This window comes from Trachinotus anak, unplaced genomic scaffold (genome assembly GCF_046630095.1).
Source record: "Trachinotus anak isolate AG129_WGS33_773 ecotype Australia unplaced genomic scaffold, CSIRO_AGI_Tana_v1 ptg000016l, whole genome shotgun sequence".
In the NCBI taxonomy this organism is placed as follows: domain Eukaryota; kingdom Metazoa; phylum Chordata; class Actinopteri; order Carangiformes; family Carangidae; genus Trachinotus; species Trachinotus anak.
In genome coordinates this window covers 6898922-6916990 of record NW_027273867.1, presented here as the reverse complement: position 1 = coordinate 6916990, position 18069 = coordinate 6898922, and the positions used below count along the sequence as shown (strand labels likewise).

The following is an 18069-nucleotide window of genomic DNA, read 5'->3' as shown; positions in this document are numbered from 1 at the left end:
CAGTCAGTCTGGATACAGTGACTAGTTAATAGCGTTAATAAATCTAGTTTTAAATGAATTCATACAGATTTGCTATGTTTACACCAATTTCTATGAATATTAATACTCAGGTTATAGTGGGGCATCCCAGGTCTTCAATCGTCAGGGGACACACATTTATATAGCCTGCCCACACATGCAGATGCTGTAATAATCAATTGTTATTTATTATTAAATAAAAATACCCAAGTTTAGTTGGTATTCCTCATCTTATCTTTGACTTAACACTCAACTGTTGAAAGAACAGAAGTAAAAGAACACATGCAGTAGCAGACGCACTAATGTAAGGTGAAGAAATGATTTCATGGAAAAAATGTTCATCGTTTATCTTGATGCCTTGTCAATATTGTGTTTTTTTCACTTCCATGCCTATAAAACACCGAATCCAGTCGAACTGAATTGATTTCATTGCCGAGGGTCTTCTGGAGGGGCGGGGACAATTAGGGAGTCAGAGGTGATTGGCCAAAGATGGCTGGACGTGCCCTCATACGGGACGTTGATTGGTCAGACCGGGGCGGGTTCCGCCCACGGGTGGCGCCTTGAACCTGCTGTATGTTGAAGCGTCGCGTTCAGGCAGCGCCGGGTGTAGAGGGTCCGTGTCTGCCGGGGCGACGAGTCCGAGCACAGGAGCAGCCGACGGGACGTCGCAGCCGTTAGAAGAAAAACCCACACTTTTCATCGTTTCACCGCTGGATACGTTACTCGACCTGGGGTTTGGATTAACTTAAAACCACTCTTTTTTTAGTTTTTCTTTTTTGCTTTACATTTGCTTTAGAAGACACAACTACTCACCGAAGACAATGGGATCCCAGTCATCCAAGGGAGAGGTGGCCGCCGAGGCTAACGCTGCTGCCGCCGATGCTGCAGCTGTCAAAACCAACGGCCAGGTAATTACACTCAGCTGGCCCCTTATTGCCCTCTCTGCTCTTACAGAGGAGAAGAGGAGAAATTGATCAAAGTTGTATTTCTCTCATGAAAACACAGGTCTCCCAGTTTTAGTCGACGCGGAATCGATTAAACTTGAATGTAAGGGTAAGTCAGGTGGGGCGGTGAAGCATCGCTGTCTCCTGCTGACAGGCTGGTCACAGAAACCCCCCATAACTCAGACAAACGAGCCAGAGTGCGGTCGTGTTTGAGCCTAAGTTTAAAGCGAGCGTGTGTTTATCTGTGACTGAGGTCTAACCCGAAATCCGCACAACGTGTGTGATAGTGCCAGGCAAAAAGGGGGAGGGGGGCAGCTTGAGCGCACGTAGGCAGTCTACTACTCCTCCCTTGTTAAAACACAAGCCTGGGTGTCGTCTGGACGCCTGTTTTACAAACCGGGGATTTCCTTATTACTATCAGTGAGATGTTTTGGGGGTGAGAGGAGTCGCATTTAGTCATTCATTTGATACTTCAGAACATTATTGGATCATTAGGAATGTAAATGACCCCCCCCCCCGCGCACACACACACACACACACACACACACACACACTTAATGAGCGACACAAAAAAATGACTTGATTTGAGAATTAAATCATAATTGAGCTTTTCAAATATTAGTTATTAATTGGGGAGAAAAGAAAGAAAGGGGGAAAAAAACCCCAAACATCAGTTGAGGTGGTTTCATTCTTCCATCGATGGGCTCCAGCCTGCTCTTTGTTGAGCCGATGTCTGTCTGGTACCTCGGGCTGTCTGTGAGGAGCTACCGCCGCCTGTCGCCTGATTAGCGCACTGCAAGGCGTCGCCTCCGAGCAGGCGACACTGTGGTTAATTGATGAGCACGACGATACTGTGAATAGAAACGAGAAATCCTCCAAATAAATAGATCCTGTTTGTAATTTATGCGTGCGAATTGAGGTTTCCTTAAAAAAAAAAAAGTGACTTATTTTGTGACACTTTTGTCTCTTAACCGTTTTCTAGGAGAATGGACATGTGAAAACCAATGGTGATGTCTCTACAAAGCCTGATGGGGATGCTGCTGCCACCAACGGCTCAGCTGAGGCAGCCAAGGAGTCTGAAGCCGGTGCAGGAGGCGACGCTATTGAGCCGGCACCTGCCGCAGATGGAGAGGCTGCCAAACCTGAGGGCGAGGCTGCCGCTAAGGAGACCCCCAAGAAGAAGAAGAAGAAGTTCTCCCTGAAGAAGTCCTTCAACTTCAAACTGAATCTGAAGAAGAGCAAGAAGAGTGAGGCTGTCAAGGAGGAAGCGGCCGCCGCCGCCACCGCCGCCGCCACCCCCTCTGAGGAGAAACCCGCTGAGAATGGAGATGCCGCTCCTGCAGAAGAGAAGAAGGAGGAGGTGAAGGAGGAGGCTGCCGCTGCGGCCGAGGCCCCAAAGGCAGAGGAGGCTCCAGCTAAAGAGGAGGCTCCCAAGGAGGAGGCCAAGGAGGCAGCTGCTCCAGGCCCTGAGGCCACAAAACCAACAGAGGAGAGCAGCTCGACCCCCGCTCCCTCTGAAAAGAAAGAGTGATTGTACCTTTAGCTCACAATGAACTGGGTGAACTGTTTTTCAAGAGAGAGAGAGAGAAAATTTAAAGAGTATATATATATATTTATATATATATGTGTATATGTATACATATGTATATGGATATATGTATATGTAAATATATACACATGTATGTGAGAGACTCCTTCGACGTGCCACTTTTCGTCATGATAACAAGACGACAGACTAGATTCACTAGATCACTTCCCTGGTTACTGCTCGACATCTGGACCTGGACTGAGTTTGAGGCTGTGGGTTGGTCGCTATGTGGAAAAATGGATTTTGCGAGCTAATGATACCATGAAGTATGGACGGATGAAGGATGGATGGAGAAGGATGGAGCATCTGTGCCCTGAAAATCTACAAATGAAGATGCCTCCTTGCTGAAGGAATGAAGCTAGATGAGATACTAGGACACCACCACCACTTGAAATGACTGTTAAATAGAGAAAAAAAAAATGAAATCAGAAAATTAAGAGACTTGCCAACTTTTTACATTCCTATATTTTAACCCAAATTTGAAGTATTTTGTGGTGTATTATAGAGAACCATCTTAAAGATTCAGAGAAGCTATGTCTTGTTTGTTTAAAGAAAAAAAAAAATAGACAATTTTGATTTTTACCTTACTATGAAAAAAGAACACTTAAGCTTGCTATGTTCACTGTTGCGGTTTGATATGAAGCAGAGTTGTTTATCTGTCGTGTGTGAGCCTGAATCTGCTTTGTCTCTGTAAATACATTGGACTGATTTCTGTTCTTTATTTTGCTAATGTTGACAGATGTTCCTGGTTTTATTGTAAAGTTGATAATGGTAAATAAATGTTGGTTACCTGCCGGCTTACGTGTCTTTATGGTCATTTACATCATGCATTACATTTGTTATTACCAAGTAAAGAGGGCGTCTGAAGCCTGCCTGTCGTATTAAAAAGTTGATAGCACTCTAGTATCAACTCAAAGCTACTAGCAGCAGTGTAAGAGCAGTACAGTAAGGATAAGGGATACAGAATTTAAGGTCAATTATTCTAACAGTTTAAAGGCTGATGCTCCACTGACATTGACGTTTCACATTGTTGTGGTGTCTGCATTAGTCAAATGAAAGTATAAGGAAAACATCTGGAACTGGAGCAGTTACACTATCCCCTTCCATACGTAACCTCAAAGCCTAATTTAAAGCTACACTATGTCACTTTTGAAAGATGAACACATTCTTCCTTTTTTAGAAATTAAACGTCCCTGAACTCATAAGATATAAAATACATCCTTTCTCAGGTAATTACACTCTGGTCTGATATGACTAGTATTTTAATTTGGCTAAAGTGAGCTAATGTTAGCAAACTTTAGACAGATTTTGCTATGTTAGTGATATTACTGAGGTCAGTTTTGTCCGTGTGTAACTGTTACACTACATTTTACTGTGTGCCATGGCTACAGAGCTAAAAGTGATTTAGTTTATCTTCAATAAGTAAAGGCCTTTTCTCAAGAGCTGGGACATTAGCAAGTAATGTAAATCCAGGTGGAACAGTACAGTACAGGAAGAGAAATTGGTACATTACAGGGGGGGTGGGGGGTGATAAAGTTTATTAGCCCTTTATTTCTATCAGTTGCAACCCAGAAAATCTGAATAGGCCAAACAGACATCAATAAAGTTTTATTCTTCTCATTCATGTAATTATTAGTCATTATTGGATTGGCACTCCCCCGGTCCAGCAAAGAAGGTAATAATTTAACAAAAACAACGATCCACTTCACCGTTCACTATAAAAGCAAAAGCCCAGTATTGTAATTCATGTAGGATTAGATATTAAATTTATCACACGTGACACTCCCTCAACATGACACATTGGTCATAATCTGTGATTTTCTATGGAGCAGGAAACACCCACACGCTCCGAGCTGATTGGTGTGGAGATAATTGAACACACCAACACTACAATGTTAGCTCCAATGACCCCTGGCCCTCTATTAGACTTGTGGTCCTGAGATCAGCACCATTACGCCGATCCCCCCCAGCCCCCTCCTCTTCAACGTGTACAGTATTGCTTCCATTTGAAGGCGAGCAGCCTCCTGAACATGGCTAACTGCACACAGCAGTCCTGCTCTGAGCGAACTGACCTAGTTCACATGGTGATATGATGAATTGAGATCTGAGCTCCATTTGGACCCAACCTTCAAACAATTCTGAATTATTCAAACAAAGCTAGAGCTCCCAGTTCATACATCCCTTTGCCTGTGGTAGCAGATGCATTTGTCAGCCTTTAGTGGTATTTTTTTTTTTTTCTTCCATTAACGGTCTTTAAATTGCAGGCAAAATCATCACAAGGCTAACCGAATTTGTGTAAATCTTTCATAAAACCTAACACCGTACACAGGAAAGTAGGCGCAGTAAGCTGTGAATTATTCACGGCTGCTCCACGAGGCCCGTGTTTTGTTTATTCTCTACATCACTGTTTTGTTTGCACTGCATACTATACATGAGATCCTGTGACTGATCACTCAGAGATACTGCATTTCTCATTTAGAAGTGACAGGGTCTGCAGCGATCTGGAAGTTGCAGTCAAATACAAGTGAGCACACACTGTCACCTAGTGGCCAATGCATGCTGTGCCACAGAGCTGATCTATTGTCTAGTTTTCTTATCTGTTCTATGACTTTTTAAGAATCTGGATTGATTGTTTAGCCTGCATCAGTATGAATGTACATTAGAGTGGGAAACAGAACAATGAGCAAATCTGGGAAAACATATATATCATATTTCATGCATTCTTTCTTATGTTCATAGTTGTGATTTGAAAAGTGCAGAAATTGGACAGTACATGTTATATCACTGGCAGCATTTGAATGCACAGCCACTGGTAGTGTCTCCTTAACGTTTACCCAGGGATATCTGATGAAAAACAGTTTCTAATCAATGAGAACTGTCCCTGTTAAATAAAGTAAAACTATTAAAATAAATATTTAAAAAAATAAAATAAATACAGGAATAAACTGCCTTGCGCTGTCCAAATCAAATTTCAGACTGACATCATCCCAGTGCATGTGTTTTATGATTCACTCCTGAACAATGGGTGCAACAGTGGTGCGACAGTGATGCAACAGTGGAGCCATGTGCATATGTAGTTAGGTATGTTAAAGATTTCAGACATGGTTTGATTCAGGTTTACAAATGTATATATTTGTTTGTATGACATAAAATATTAACTTAAGGCATGGATAGCAGGATTTAACTAAAGAAGGGTAAGTAATCCACTAATCGATAATAACATAACATTAAATATTGAAAATGATTTTAAAATGATAACTAAATAAAACACTGGTGTATTATTGGTGTGTCCCCAGTGGAACATCCTCTTTGAGCAAACAAAAAGATGACCTCCCTGTAGAGGAGAACAAGACAAAAGATGTTGCTTGTGCATGTCATTAACTGATCAATGTTATTAACTGATTTATTAACTGTTGCTCGACATTACAAGTCACGCAGAGCCGTTTTTTTACTAACCTCTGCATCACTGAATGACACTAAAAACATTTGTGCTCTGCAGACAATAAGTTACAGTCTAGACACTGTCTGGTTGGAGCTGCAGTCTCGGCGGTCCTCGGTTTGTAAAACCGGCGCCTCCCAGTCGGGCGGTTGCGAGTCTGCGATTGGTCGACAAGAGCTCAGCGCAAGCTCCCGGAGCAGGAGAGGAACCGGTGGGCACGAATCAGTGGGGTAATTGGTGTAAAATGGCGCTGTCTCAAGGAACAAAGAAAAAAGTTTGCTATTACTATGACGGTAAATATCCTGCTTGTGCATCTCGGGTTCTCTGATGATTGAAGTGGCCTTCACAGCGTGTAAATGTTCAGGAAATTTTACCCGTATTTGTTTTTTTTTAAATTTGCCGTGCGACCAAGCTAGCTAGCCGGTACAGCGAGCTAACGTTAGCTTGCTCGATTGGCTAAGTAGCCTGTTTTAGCTACATGGTATGCTTAGCTAGCAGTTAGCTTAGAAGTGCATGCAGTATATCAGCCGGTGTTCATCTCATTTTACACTATCCACCGACCAGACCCTTTTCATTAATTAATTACAGCATTTTATTGGGTTGTGAGTTGTGTATTTGAGCTAATTGGACTATTCCGGCATCATAAACCAGCCCTCGAGCTTTCCGGTGCTGATCACATCAGTGTTCCCCCAACTTGCTATCAACTTCCAAGAAGTGGGGACCGGTGCACCGGTTGCCAGTTTGATTATTTAACGAAAAGTTTTCGTGCAAATAATTATTTGCGCTTAGTGCCTTTAAGTCATACTGCATTTTAATTTTCTGTTATGCATAAAGATTTTTTTTCAAAATGCCATGTGGAAATTACATGTAGGATGATTTAGCTGCGTAAACGCTGGACTTCTCCCTTTTGTGTTGGCAAACATTTAGGACAGGTAGCATGTGAGTAAATTAAAGCTACCGTCCAAAATCGACCATCTTCTAGTATTTATCTCTCAGTTTTTAATATTTGGTCACATCTGCGTTGGCAGTGCAGTGTAAGGCTGGGTATATCAGGTGAACAGGTCATTTACTAAATGAAAACTGGTAGATAACTAGGGCATATTTTTGAATGGAGTTTTGCATGAGTAGTGGGTGTTAAGGTTAATTTTGTCATGTACACTAATCAGTGTAATCTTTTCTGTCCTAGGGGATGTGGGGAACTACTACTATGGCCAGGGCCATCCCATGAAACCCCACAGGATCCGCATGACACACAACCTCCTTCTCAACTATGGACTGTACAGGAAAATGGAGATCTATGTGAGTTGGACTGCCCTTAGACACTTAGATGCACAAACATCACATATCATTTAATGTATCTTTAAAGCGAGGGATGTCCAAAACCTGTCTACTTGACCACTTAATTGAAACAAGTAAGTTTTGACAGGAGTTTTCCAATTTGGTGCTTCTTATCACACAACCCTTAATTCTGTGTCTCATAGTTTGCTTTGTTTAGATGTTACATGATATGTCAGAAGGTGATTAATGACTGATCAGACCTCAACTTTTGAACCAGGGTTAGGAGTTTAAACAAACTGAAGCCATAAATAATTTCTGACATCAAAGTATGCAGGTGTAAACAGTGATGAGTATTTCAGTATTTTTCCATTATACACCATTGACTGGAATGAAAGCCATTTAACTGACACTGCTGTCAAAACAGTACTGCAGTGTGAAAGTAATTGACTGATCTCAGATCAACATTTCAGATCAGTGCATTATTTCCCATATTGGCTATTAAACTTAAGGTGAAACAAATTCAGTCATGTTTTCCATCAGCTAATGTTGACTGAGAATATGTTTCTGCTGACATTAGGTTGTGTGTGTGCTTCTGGAGACTTTAGTTGTTTTACCTGCACCTTACAGCTTAATTTTTGTCATAATGCAAGATAGTAGCGGAAAACAGGTGTTAGAACAATGTTTAATTGCAACTGACTGAGTAATTAACAACATTAGCCAGTAGGTCACATTAAGTTATGAGACGTTTTTTGCAGAACATAAATTCACTTTGACACTTACTGACAGAAATGGTGTGTGACTGTGCCAGGGGACGTGTTCATATACACTACCCCAGATATTTTAAAAAATAACACTTTAAATGGTATCAGAATGTTTGCTTCACTGTGTACATGGGCAGATGAATATAGACTTAACAATCCAAGACTAACCAAAACATGTAAACTGTGTTTTTACTGTTGGACAAACCCAACAATTACTGACAAATGGAGAAGTGCATTTTGTGAATTCTCCTATAGGGATAAATAAAGTATTTATTATCTTATTATTAAGTGGCAATCCTCACTTTCTTCCTCATTACCTTCCTGTCTGTTTTCCAGAGACCACACAAAGCCAGTGGTGAAGAAATGACAAAATACCATAGTGACGACTACATTAAGTTCCTGAGGTCCATCCGACCAGACAACATGTCTGAATACAGCAAACAGATGCAGAGATGTGAGTGTCTGCTTCTTTTCCAACGGTCCCTGAAGTGTTCTCACACTTCAGGGACAGTACATGTGTTCTCCACCTGTGTTTAATCTGTCTGTCCTGTTCTTTTCCTCACAGTCAATGTCGGAGAGGACTGTCCGGTGTTTGATGGTCTGTTTGAGTTTTGCCAGCTCTCAACAGGTGGCTCCGTCGGTACGTTGCCACAACCACAGTTAGGATAATCATTCTGACACGTCTTCATACAGGAGTGACACACATAGGTTATAGTTAATCCTGCCTAAAAATGGTTCTGAAATGCATCTTTTAATTTGGATTAGTTACTTCTGTCACTTCACAATGAAGTCTCGGACTGAGTTAAACAATACTATGTGACCGGTTTGGAGAGTCTGTTGACACAGCACTGTCAGAAAAACTGTAATGGACTATAAGTCTACAGTAATAATCGGTGGAGTGGATGCATTGTAATCAAGGCTCAGCATTTGATTACCTTAGACACAACAAAATCAACTGAGCTTATATTGTATTTTCACCCTGTCACTCTGTTCGTTGCTTCCTGTAGCTGGAGCAGTGAAGCTGAACAAGCAGCAGACAGATATCGCCATCAACTGGGCTGGCGGACTCCACCACGCCAAGAAGTCTGAGGCCTCGGGTTTCTGCTACGTCAACGATATCGTCCTGGCCATCCTTGAGCTGCTCAAGTAAGCTGAGCCTCGCCGCTACCTTCTTTTTCTACATAACCATCCCGTTTCTCCACCTGTCTTTGTTCATTTGGACCACAAACAGAATTTGGCACATACATTTTTGATTATGGTTTAGCTGGATTACTTCTGTCTCTGGCATGGAGCTTTATGTCTGACGCACACAATCAAACAAATGTTCTTTCCTTGCTGAACACCAGATTTCTGCCTTTGTCATTTTCTTTATTTCTTTATGCATTCTTAAAGATGACAATAAGTGCTTTGTTTGCTCACTCTCCATCCATCAATATAATCTTTCCAGTCTGTCTGAACATTTGCTCTGTCTGAGTATTTATTCTCACTTTGCTGTTAAGGGGTTGAATAGGATCATTAGATATTTGCATAAGTAGATGCACCTGAACTCCCTGTGCAGAAGGAGTTGAGAAGGAAACCGTACCAATGTTTATGTATCACTTTGTTGCTGGTGCAGGTTTTGACCCCCGTTATTTATTCTGTCTGTCATAGGGTTAGATGGTTGAATCCGTCTCAATATGTCACTGACTGAACTCCCTGTTGTGTCCAGGTACCACCAGAGGGTGTTATACATAGACATTGACATCCACCACGGTGATGGAGTGGAGGAGGCCTTCTACACCACAGACAGGGTCATGACTGTCTCTTTTCACAAGTATGGGGAGTACTTTCCTGGAACTGGAGACTTGAGAGTTAGTGTTTTTTCTTATGTTGCCTCTAAAAACCAAGTTGCCACTATTTTGGCTCATGTGGACAGCAATTCACTGATGTGTTTAATGTGTGCAGGACATCGGAGCTGGAAAGGGCAAGTACTATGCAGTAAACTACCCACTTAGAGACGGGATTGATGATGAGTCCTATGAAGCCATCTTCAAACCGGTACGTCTGTTTTTATTAAGCAGTAATCTCCTTAATCAACTACTCTTCTCTGAGCTAGAGTTTTAATGTGTGTGTGTGTGTGTGTGTGTGTGTGTGTGTGTGTGTGTGTTTTAGATCATGGCTAAAGTCATGGAGATGTACCAGCCAAGTGCTGTGGTACTGCAGTGTGGAGCTGATTCGCTTTCTGGAGACCGACTGGGCTGCTTCAACCTCACCATCAAAGGTACAAACACATCTCACACTCAAAACACACAAAAACAAACTGTACAAAGCTTTTGTAGTATTGATAGTGTGACATGAGTATGTGTTGACTCTTCTAGGTCACGCCAAATGTGTGGAGTACATCAAAAGTTTCAACCTGCCTCTGCTGATGCTGGGCGGCGGTGGCTACACCATTCGTAACGTGGCCCGCTGCTGGACCTACGAAACGGCCGTGGCCTTGGACTGCTCCATCCCCAACGAGCTGCCCTACAACGATTACTTTGAGTACTTCGGGCCTGACTTCAAGCTGCACATCAGCCCGTCCAACATGACCAACCAGAACACCAATGAGTACCTGGAGAAGATCAAGCAGCGTCTGTTTGAAAACCTCCGCATGCTGCCTCACGCCCCTGGGGTCCAGATGCAGGCGATCCCCGAGGATGCCCCCCACCCAGACAGCGGGGACGAGGATGAGGAGGACCCCGACAAACGCATCTCCAGTAAGAGACAAATATAAAATGTCACAACAGAAAGGCTTGGAGATCAAGTGGTCAAGTTCTACTCTGTGACCTGTCCCTGTTGTGTTTTCAGTCCGGGCCCACGACAAGAGGATAGCCTGTGAGGAGGAGTTCTCTGACTCTGAGGACGAGGCGGAAGGGCAGGGAGGAGGCCGCAGGAACGCAGCCAACCACAAGAAGGTGAAACGAGTGAAGAAGGAGGAAGAGAAGGAAGGAGAGGAAAAGAAAGGTAAGGTTCCTACACAAGACAAGATCTTGTATGAACTAACAAGTATTATTATTCATTTGTCCTGTTGCTTTGGTTCCTAGAAGTGAAAGAGGAGGAGAAGGAGGAAGAGAAGATGGACACGTCAGGGTAAGAGGAATGCACGTTCACAATCACTCATATATCAACATTTTCAAACCTGGCATTGTGACAGTACTGCAAGTCGTGCACAGAAACTGTGTTCAGTGGTCTGCCCTTCTCAGTGTGCACCACCACAGTGAATATGCACTATTACTGGATCAGGCTGGATAATATGGTCAAGAATGTCACGATAAAAATTTTCAAATCAGTCGATAAGGGTAATTATCATTATCATTCTTTCAAGTTTAAAGACTGAGTGAAAGTGATTTCCAGTTTTAAACAATTCAAAATGATTTTAAAAAATGTACGTAACTAATCTAAAACCTAATTTGTGCAATATATACCTCTATTTCAATTATGTGATTTTTGTGTATGTAATCCCAGCAGGGAAATGAATAATATTGACATTTAGCAACAATTTCTTATATTTCTATAAAGGAAATATTAAATACAATAAATATTATGGTAACTATTGTTATCATTTTATCACCCAGCCCTAATGGAGAATATGAATTGTGTTTAAAACAGTACTTTCCATAACGCACATTAACTACAGGGTTGTCCTGGTTGCTGGGTTCATCTATAGTGATTGGTTTAATTCCAGCTGGAGACCTTTGCTGCTTGTTCTTTTAACTTGGTCTCTTTTAATTTATATTAATAAACACATGTAAACCATTAACTTTGTTGTTCTTCTGCAGGGCAGTGAAATAAAAGTTTTATAAGGTGTTTAGATATTAAAATTACCACCAGTCGTTTTGTTCCAATTGAACAGTACTGTTGGTAGTGTTTTATGAAACTCAAAGACGCACAGCTTGACTCTTCTGAATTTACTCCAGGCTGTGTACCTCTCTCACACAAGCGTTTGGCTGAGTAACCAGGTCTCAAGAACTGGCTCCATAGCATCTGACGTGTTGTTTTTTTGAAAAACTAAAATGTGAATATTTGCCATAACTGAACAGGAGAAAATGATGCTGCTGCCTTTGCTCAGTTTATTGGGAAATAACTTTGTTCAGAGATTGTAGGTGGCATCTTCCTGCTGTTCATTCTCAACTACATTAGTGCACACCACAAAAATGCACAATTAAAAAATAAACTGTGTTCTTATGCAAACTCTTACACATTGTGTATTTTGGGTGGAATCCAAGTGTCAGGCTGCTTGAACAGAAACCTTTCTTATCAAATAGAGATTCTCCTTCTGATACATAACCGCAGATGCCCTTTGCTGACCATTTCTTCTGGGATAAAACACATATAACATATTGTTGATGGTGCTTCAAATATTTGTCTTTGTGTTTCAGACCTAAAGAAGAGGTGAAGACAACTTGAAGTCCGGCACAGGGAGAAGGTGATGGTTGTACTGTACTCAAGCCCCACTGATTCCTGTACTCTCCTATGACAATAGGAGCCTCTTGTATTCCTGTTTTATTATGTATTATGAGCAAACCTGGTTAACATTGTATTGTTGCATTTGTTTCCGAGCTCAGTGAAGCACCAGTTGTGTTGGTGTCAACCACAAAGTTTACACAGCCTTGTCAGAGTTCAATGATAAAACATGAATTTCTGATTGAATATCTGTCCCTCTCTGTTCTGTGTGTTAACCCCGGCCACCTGGAGCGCCATGTAGTTCAAAACAAATGCCATAATTCCTTTCCAGCTGTGGTGTGAACCAGGTGTGCTTTAATGTGAAGAAAACCACCCAGAGCGTTACTGTTCCTATCATGTCAATTCAGATTACATGTTTGTGGGGCCCATGCTCAAATACCTGCAGAGACGTAGATGATGTTAAAGTCTAGTGCTCACATGCAAAGAGGCTTTTGTTAGTTTTGAAACATCTATTTATGATACTGTTAGAATAACCAGCATTTGGCAGACTGATGTTTGGCTTGCTGTGTTAATTTATCAGTGAATGCATGTTTAGAATGATCTCGCCTTTAGCATGTTCGTATTACTCCCCTGTCACCCACAGACGCCACTTTTCAGACAGTCCCTGGTCTCTGCTCAGTAAGTTATTTTAAATCATGAATACAGTCTGTCCCTTTAGTCCATCTTCCTATGAATATCTGCTCAGTGTTTTTCCTTTTTCTTCCTCAATTGTTTGTATGTACACGTGTGAATGGGTGTGAACCTCTTCAGAGGATGATGTTGGGAAGTGAGTGACCTGTTTTAGATATTTTGTACCATTATACATAAAGGTGGAGTGAGCTGTAAAGGGCCCTCTACATGTGGTTGTTTGGAGTTCTATCCTTGTGAAATGTGCATTATCATAACTTTGTTATAAAAAATAAAGAAAACTCAACTACATTTGTCCTGATTTCATCATTTACAGTGGACAAACTGAAATGCTTGTGCAGTTTACTAAAGTTGTATCACTATACTTTATCATTTTATGGTTTGATATGTTTCAGAAGATGTTGGCTTTAAGGTTTTTTGTAGTTTGGACAGAATATCACACACTGAAATTCATCATCTCCTACCACAGTCATTTTGTTTGTAGGTTGTTTCTACTGTGAACAGGGCTAAATGATCAGTAGTTGAATGACTAAGAGTTACAGAAATGACAGACTTGACACATGACTTGAATAAGTAATTTTATGGGGATTCATGGTGGAATGGCTTACAACAGTGTTAATAACTCAAGTCTACTTAATTGTAGAATCAGATTAAATAGACTTCAGGAATCAGGGAGTGTGGCTAAAAGTCCTGTCACGACAGCTTTGCAGATCCAGGTTACAAATATTGAATCTTATGCTTCTGATCCCACCAACAGAGTTTCCAAGCGATATTAGAAAAATTCCTTTAAAAAAAACACCACACTCTCGTCACTGAGATGTCAAACTTCTTGTGACCTGTTTTCCTTTATTGAAGTAATCTGTGACTCTAGTCCGATGCTCCCTCTTCCTGACTGGGCTGAGTGTGATGGTAGTTGAAGCTGTGGGGTTGAGGAGCTTGACTGTTTACGCTTCCAGCTCAAAGTCAAAGTACTGTGGGTCAAAGTAATGAATCCTGACGTATCCGTCTTCTCCTCCACTGCTGTAACTGTAGATGATAACAACAGTAGGATTAACACAGTGACAGCACACAAACCAGTTTGCACCATGCTACATAATGTTTTAGAGCAGCGTATTTTTAAGGCACATTGTCTCTTACCTCTTGCCATCAGGGTGGAATGCCACACAGTTGATGGGGCCGAAATGCCCTTTGACCCTGCCAAACTCCTCTTCATAGGCTGCATGGAAGAACCTGAGGGTAGAAAACAAAGGTGTGTTACCTCCTCTGTACAAGTCGTGTTATCTCATATGTCATTTTCCCATGTGATGGTGTGGTATGTGGTATAAACCTCAACATCTGAACTCTGCCCAGTATAATGGAAATAAAACAAAGCAACTGATGTAAAGCATTAGGTTTAGTTTACAGTAGGGGAAAGGTTGTTGTTCTTGACCTCACCTGGCCTCAAACTTGCCGATCCTGGTGGAGGTAGTGGTGACCTCCATGGCTTCCTGTCCACCTCCCATCACCACCTGAATCACACACAAGTGTCAAAGGTCAGAGATACAGTTTTTTGTGGCGAGATTCTATGACAAAAGCTCCAAATCAAGTACACAATAATCATTCTGACTGGTGTATGTCGTAGTGGGATACATATTGTACTGTGAGAGTTTTTTCTTACATGATCCATGATGGGGGAGATGGCAGCAGAGTTGACAGGTCTTTCCGTCTTGAAAGTCTTGATGTGATCCAGAGAAGCGGAGTCAAACAACTGAGAGGAAACAGACAACAACCAACACTCAGAGACAGTATGATGTCAAACAAAAATCTGATCAGATTCAGAGAACATGGGTTATGGATTGAGCCAGGGACTGGTGATATTAGGTATGAGGTACTAGGCACTAATGAAAAAGTAACTGAAACTGTCATTATGACTCTAACTGAGCTTATTTTATTCACATCAGTGATAAATTAATTCCTTCATACATGCTGTCATCTACCCTTCAAGTCCTGCAAATAACCTGACTCTATAAGCCTTAATACACAACCAGTCCGTCTGTTGTGTGGGTTCAGTTTCTAAGTTGAGTGGGGACTGGTACATCAGCAGTTGTAAACAATGTAATTATCCATGTGTCTAATGTAACACAGACAGACAACATGAATCAAATGTCAGAGCTGAAGCACAACCCCCCCATATCATATTGTGATTATTTTGACAGATATTGCAATTGCAATGAGTCACGATTTCAGCTGGCATGGTAATTTTGACATTTAAAAAAAATATATAATAGGATAGGGGTCTTACCTTAGCAGTGTTGTCCTTTGATGCACTGATGAACATTGTGAGATCCACTGATGTCTGGATGTCATTGATCTGCTTGCTGTGCTCCTTGGCCTTCTTCAGGATCTCTCCAGACTGTCCACAAATAACACAAACGTCAGGACATTCAAGAAGAAACTCCCATTTAAATTGTTCATATCGTTAACCAATGTGACATATTTGCTGGGCAAATTATGTAGGTATTTCCTACTGTAGGTTATTTATTGGTTTGGTCTCCACGTGACCAGGATCTGATATTTTGCAGTCAGTGACACACACATACTTCATTACATTCCTATACGTTCCCAGTACCTTGGCACTGAACTGGTTGATCTCTCCGTTCTCATGGCCAGCATTGACAAACTCTCCCAGAGGTCCCCACACAGCACTGGTGATCTTGTGGTCACTGCAGGGTATCGACAAGTAGGGCTGGTTGTCGTCTGCAGAGACAGAGAGAGAGAGGTTCACTTGTTTTACCACTGAGAGGAGCCGTATTCCTGCTGATCTATATATTCTCCAACAGTGTAACTGTCCAAAGGTAAATACATAAAGGACTATTCATACAGTGACTTGTGATCTCATCACTTTGTTACACACTGTTACAGAGCTACATGATTTTTCCTGCAGAAGAAAATTACAGTTTTAACTTTTTCATCTTCTTTCAAACAGAATAATTTTCAGTTGCCATACATGAATTTGCATTTATAAATATCAAACTCTCTCCTAACGTTTTAAAACAGGCACATGGGAGCTAACATGTGATGGCAACTAATACAGAAAGGGGAAATGTGTAATCATGACTCCATAGTAAGTGATATGATTAGTTTAACAAGGGTATTGCACAAATTTGTACAATCCATGTTTTAACAAACAAAATAGCTCGAGGCAAATGCTGATAAAAGTGGACGTGCTTGGATCTTGTTGGTCAAAAACTTCTATGTACGATAATTCAAGCTATTGTTGAGTGAAAACATCAGTGTGTGCAGTGTGTGCTATGTACCAATCTGCTGTGGATCCCTCAGGTCGAAGAAGTTCAGGTAGCACTGGTAACCCATCTGCTTGTCTGTGGAGAACATGATGATGTTGCCGCTGAAGTCGAAGCCGCACGTTCTAACAGCAGAGTTGGTGTGGAGCAGGGCCAGCTGTTTACCTGCACAGCAGAGGGACAGAGCCACGGGGGTTTGTTGGTGCATGATCTCAAACTAATGCTCGAGACTTTACACTTCATGGCAATGAGAAGTCTAACTGACTGATAGTGAAACACAGAACACATACACACTTCACCCTCAGACTGCAACTTGGTTTTACCTACCAGTCTCACAGTCCCACAGTCGACAGCTGTTGTCTGCTGATCCTGTCAATACGTTTTTAGTGTCCCCTGAGAAAGGACATGTTAAGGAACCCAAAATCAGCCAGCACAGCTACAGACACAGTAACACTGGAATATGAAACCATACATTATATGATTGTGACAAAACAACATATGTAAGTGTATTTCTTGAAAAGGATACAGTCACAGTCGACACACCACACAGCTCCTGTGTGTCCATTGTAGGTACCGAGCCTCTCACCGTTGACAGAGTACCACACGTTGGCTACCTGTGGTCGGAAACATTGCAGCAGATAAGTTACTAAGCAAACTTGCATGGTGAATGATATGATAAATGCAGGAGTCAGTGCAGATCCTAATAACTACCAACTCACCGTGTCTTTAGCTACAGAGAACAGCAAGTCTCCTTCCCTGTTGTACTTGATTTGAGTGATGGACCTCTCATGGCCCTGAAGCAGGATGGGTTTCTGTGGGGAAGAATGGAGATTACCATCTGGGCAGTTTTACCGATTTAGAAAAAAAAAATAAAAAAAACACCAGCAGCTGTCAACTAGATGTTAACGTTTTTTAACAGTGAAACATATTGGGACTGTGGTCTGAGCTGACAAACTAGCACCTAATGTTATATCTACGTGTTTATTTCCATTAAAGGTACACCTGTCCAGCTCTACCAGCTGATAAAGGCCTGTGAATCATCGTGCATCACCTGCATCAAACCGTTAACACTAGCTAGCTAACGTTCATGTTGACGCTGGCTCATCTGAAAGCTAAGCTAAGCTAACAGTTAGCCAAGGCAGATACGCTAGCTAAACAGGAGCTAACAGTCTCAGCAGAGACAACGAGCGTCATTCTGGCCAAAATATAACTCGCAGGAACTATTTTACCAAGGAGTACACTAACCATTTTTGTCAGCTATGTGTTGTCACTCTGTCCGGTATGTTTACTACGTCTCCTGTAAAGAGAGAAAAGATGAACACTCGTGCTTCAGGCGCCGGAGTCGCGGCGGAAAAGGAAGGTGACGTATTTCCTGTGTCAAACAGCAAGATGGCGTCAGTGCGCCCTCTAGCTGTAATAGTAATAATACCGGACAGTAAAAATAATACCAGGCATTTTCCCATTGATAATTACGTTTATTTGTGGTTTCACGGGTATATTTATGGTTAAATGGATGATTGTAATATATTACGACATTTGTATGTGTTTTCTTCCTCGTTTCAGGGTTTTTAAGGGGTAAAATCCCCTAATTTTTTTCCCCAAATATAAGCAATATACATTATTCACATAATATTATTTATTATATTTT

The 18069-nt window shown here is 41.5% G+C and overlaps 3 protein-coding genes across 4 annotated transcripts; 2 read left to right on the top strand and 1 right to left on the bottom strand.

Moving 5' to 3' along the window:
• Positions 1-624: 624 nt before the first annotated feature.
• marcksl1b (MARCKS-like 1b) lies at positions 625-3345 on the top strand. Its single transcript, XM_071500451.1, has 2 exons — positions 625-926; positions 1945-3345. The coding sequence occupies exons 1-2, from the start codon at positions 840-842 to the stop codon at positions 2491-2493; spliced, it is 636 nt and encodes a 211-aa protein (XP_071356552.1). The 5' UTR covers positions 625-839; the 3' UTR covers positions 2494-3345.
• A 2773-nt stretch (positions 3346-6118) lies between these two features.
• On the top strand, positions 6119-13431 carry hdac1 (histone deacetylase 1). 2 transcript variants are annotated; one of them, XM_071500449.1, is made up of 12 exons: positions 6119-6282; positions 7176-7288; positions 8365-8482; positions 8594-8668; positions 9036-9174; positions 9737-9878; positions 9973-10065; positions 10180-10288; positions 10386-10766; positions 10858-11013; positions 11094-11139; positions 12429-13431. In XM_071500449.1, the coding sequence occupies exons 1-12, from the start codon at positions 6234-6236 to the stop codon at positions 12454-12456; spliced, it is 1449 nt and encodes a 482-aa protein (XP_071356550.1). In that variant the 5' UTR covers positions 6119-6233; the 3' UTR covers positions 12457-13431. The 2 variants fall into 2 exon arrangements, with proteins under 2 accessions (XP_071356550.1, XP_071356549.1); XM_071500448.1 differs by lacking the exon at positions 6119-6282 and adding an exon at positions 6302-6341 and having other exon boundaries at positions 12429-12595.
• Positions 13432-13705: 274 nt separating this feature from the next.
• On the bottom strand, positions 13706-17798 carry eif3i (eukaryotic translation initiation factor 3, subunit I). Its single transcript, XM_071500450.1, has 11 exons — positions 17667-17798; positions 17141-17233; positions 16948-17035; positions 16749-16814; positions 16437-16586; positions 15749-15876; positions 15422-15532; positions 14798-14887; positions 14575-14648; positions 14278-14370; positions 13706-14166 (listed from the first exon to the last, which is right to left on the bottom strand). Exons 1-11 carry the CDS (start codon positions 17667-17669, stop codon positions 14085-14087), a joined length of 978 nt encoding a protein of 325 aa, XP_071356551.1. The 5' UTR covers positions 17670-17798; the 3' UTR covers positions 13706-14084.
• Positions 17799-18069: the final 271 nt, after the last annotated feature.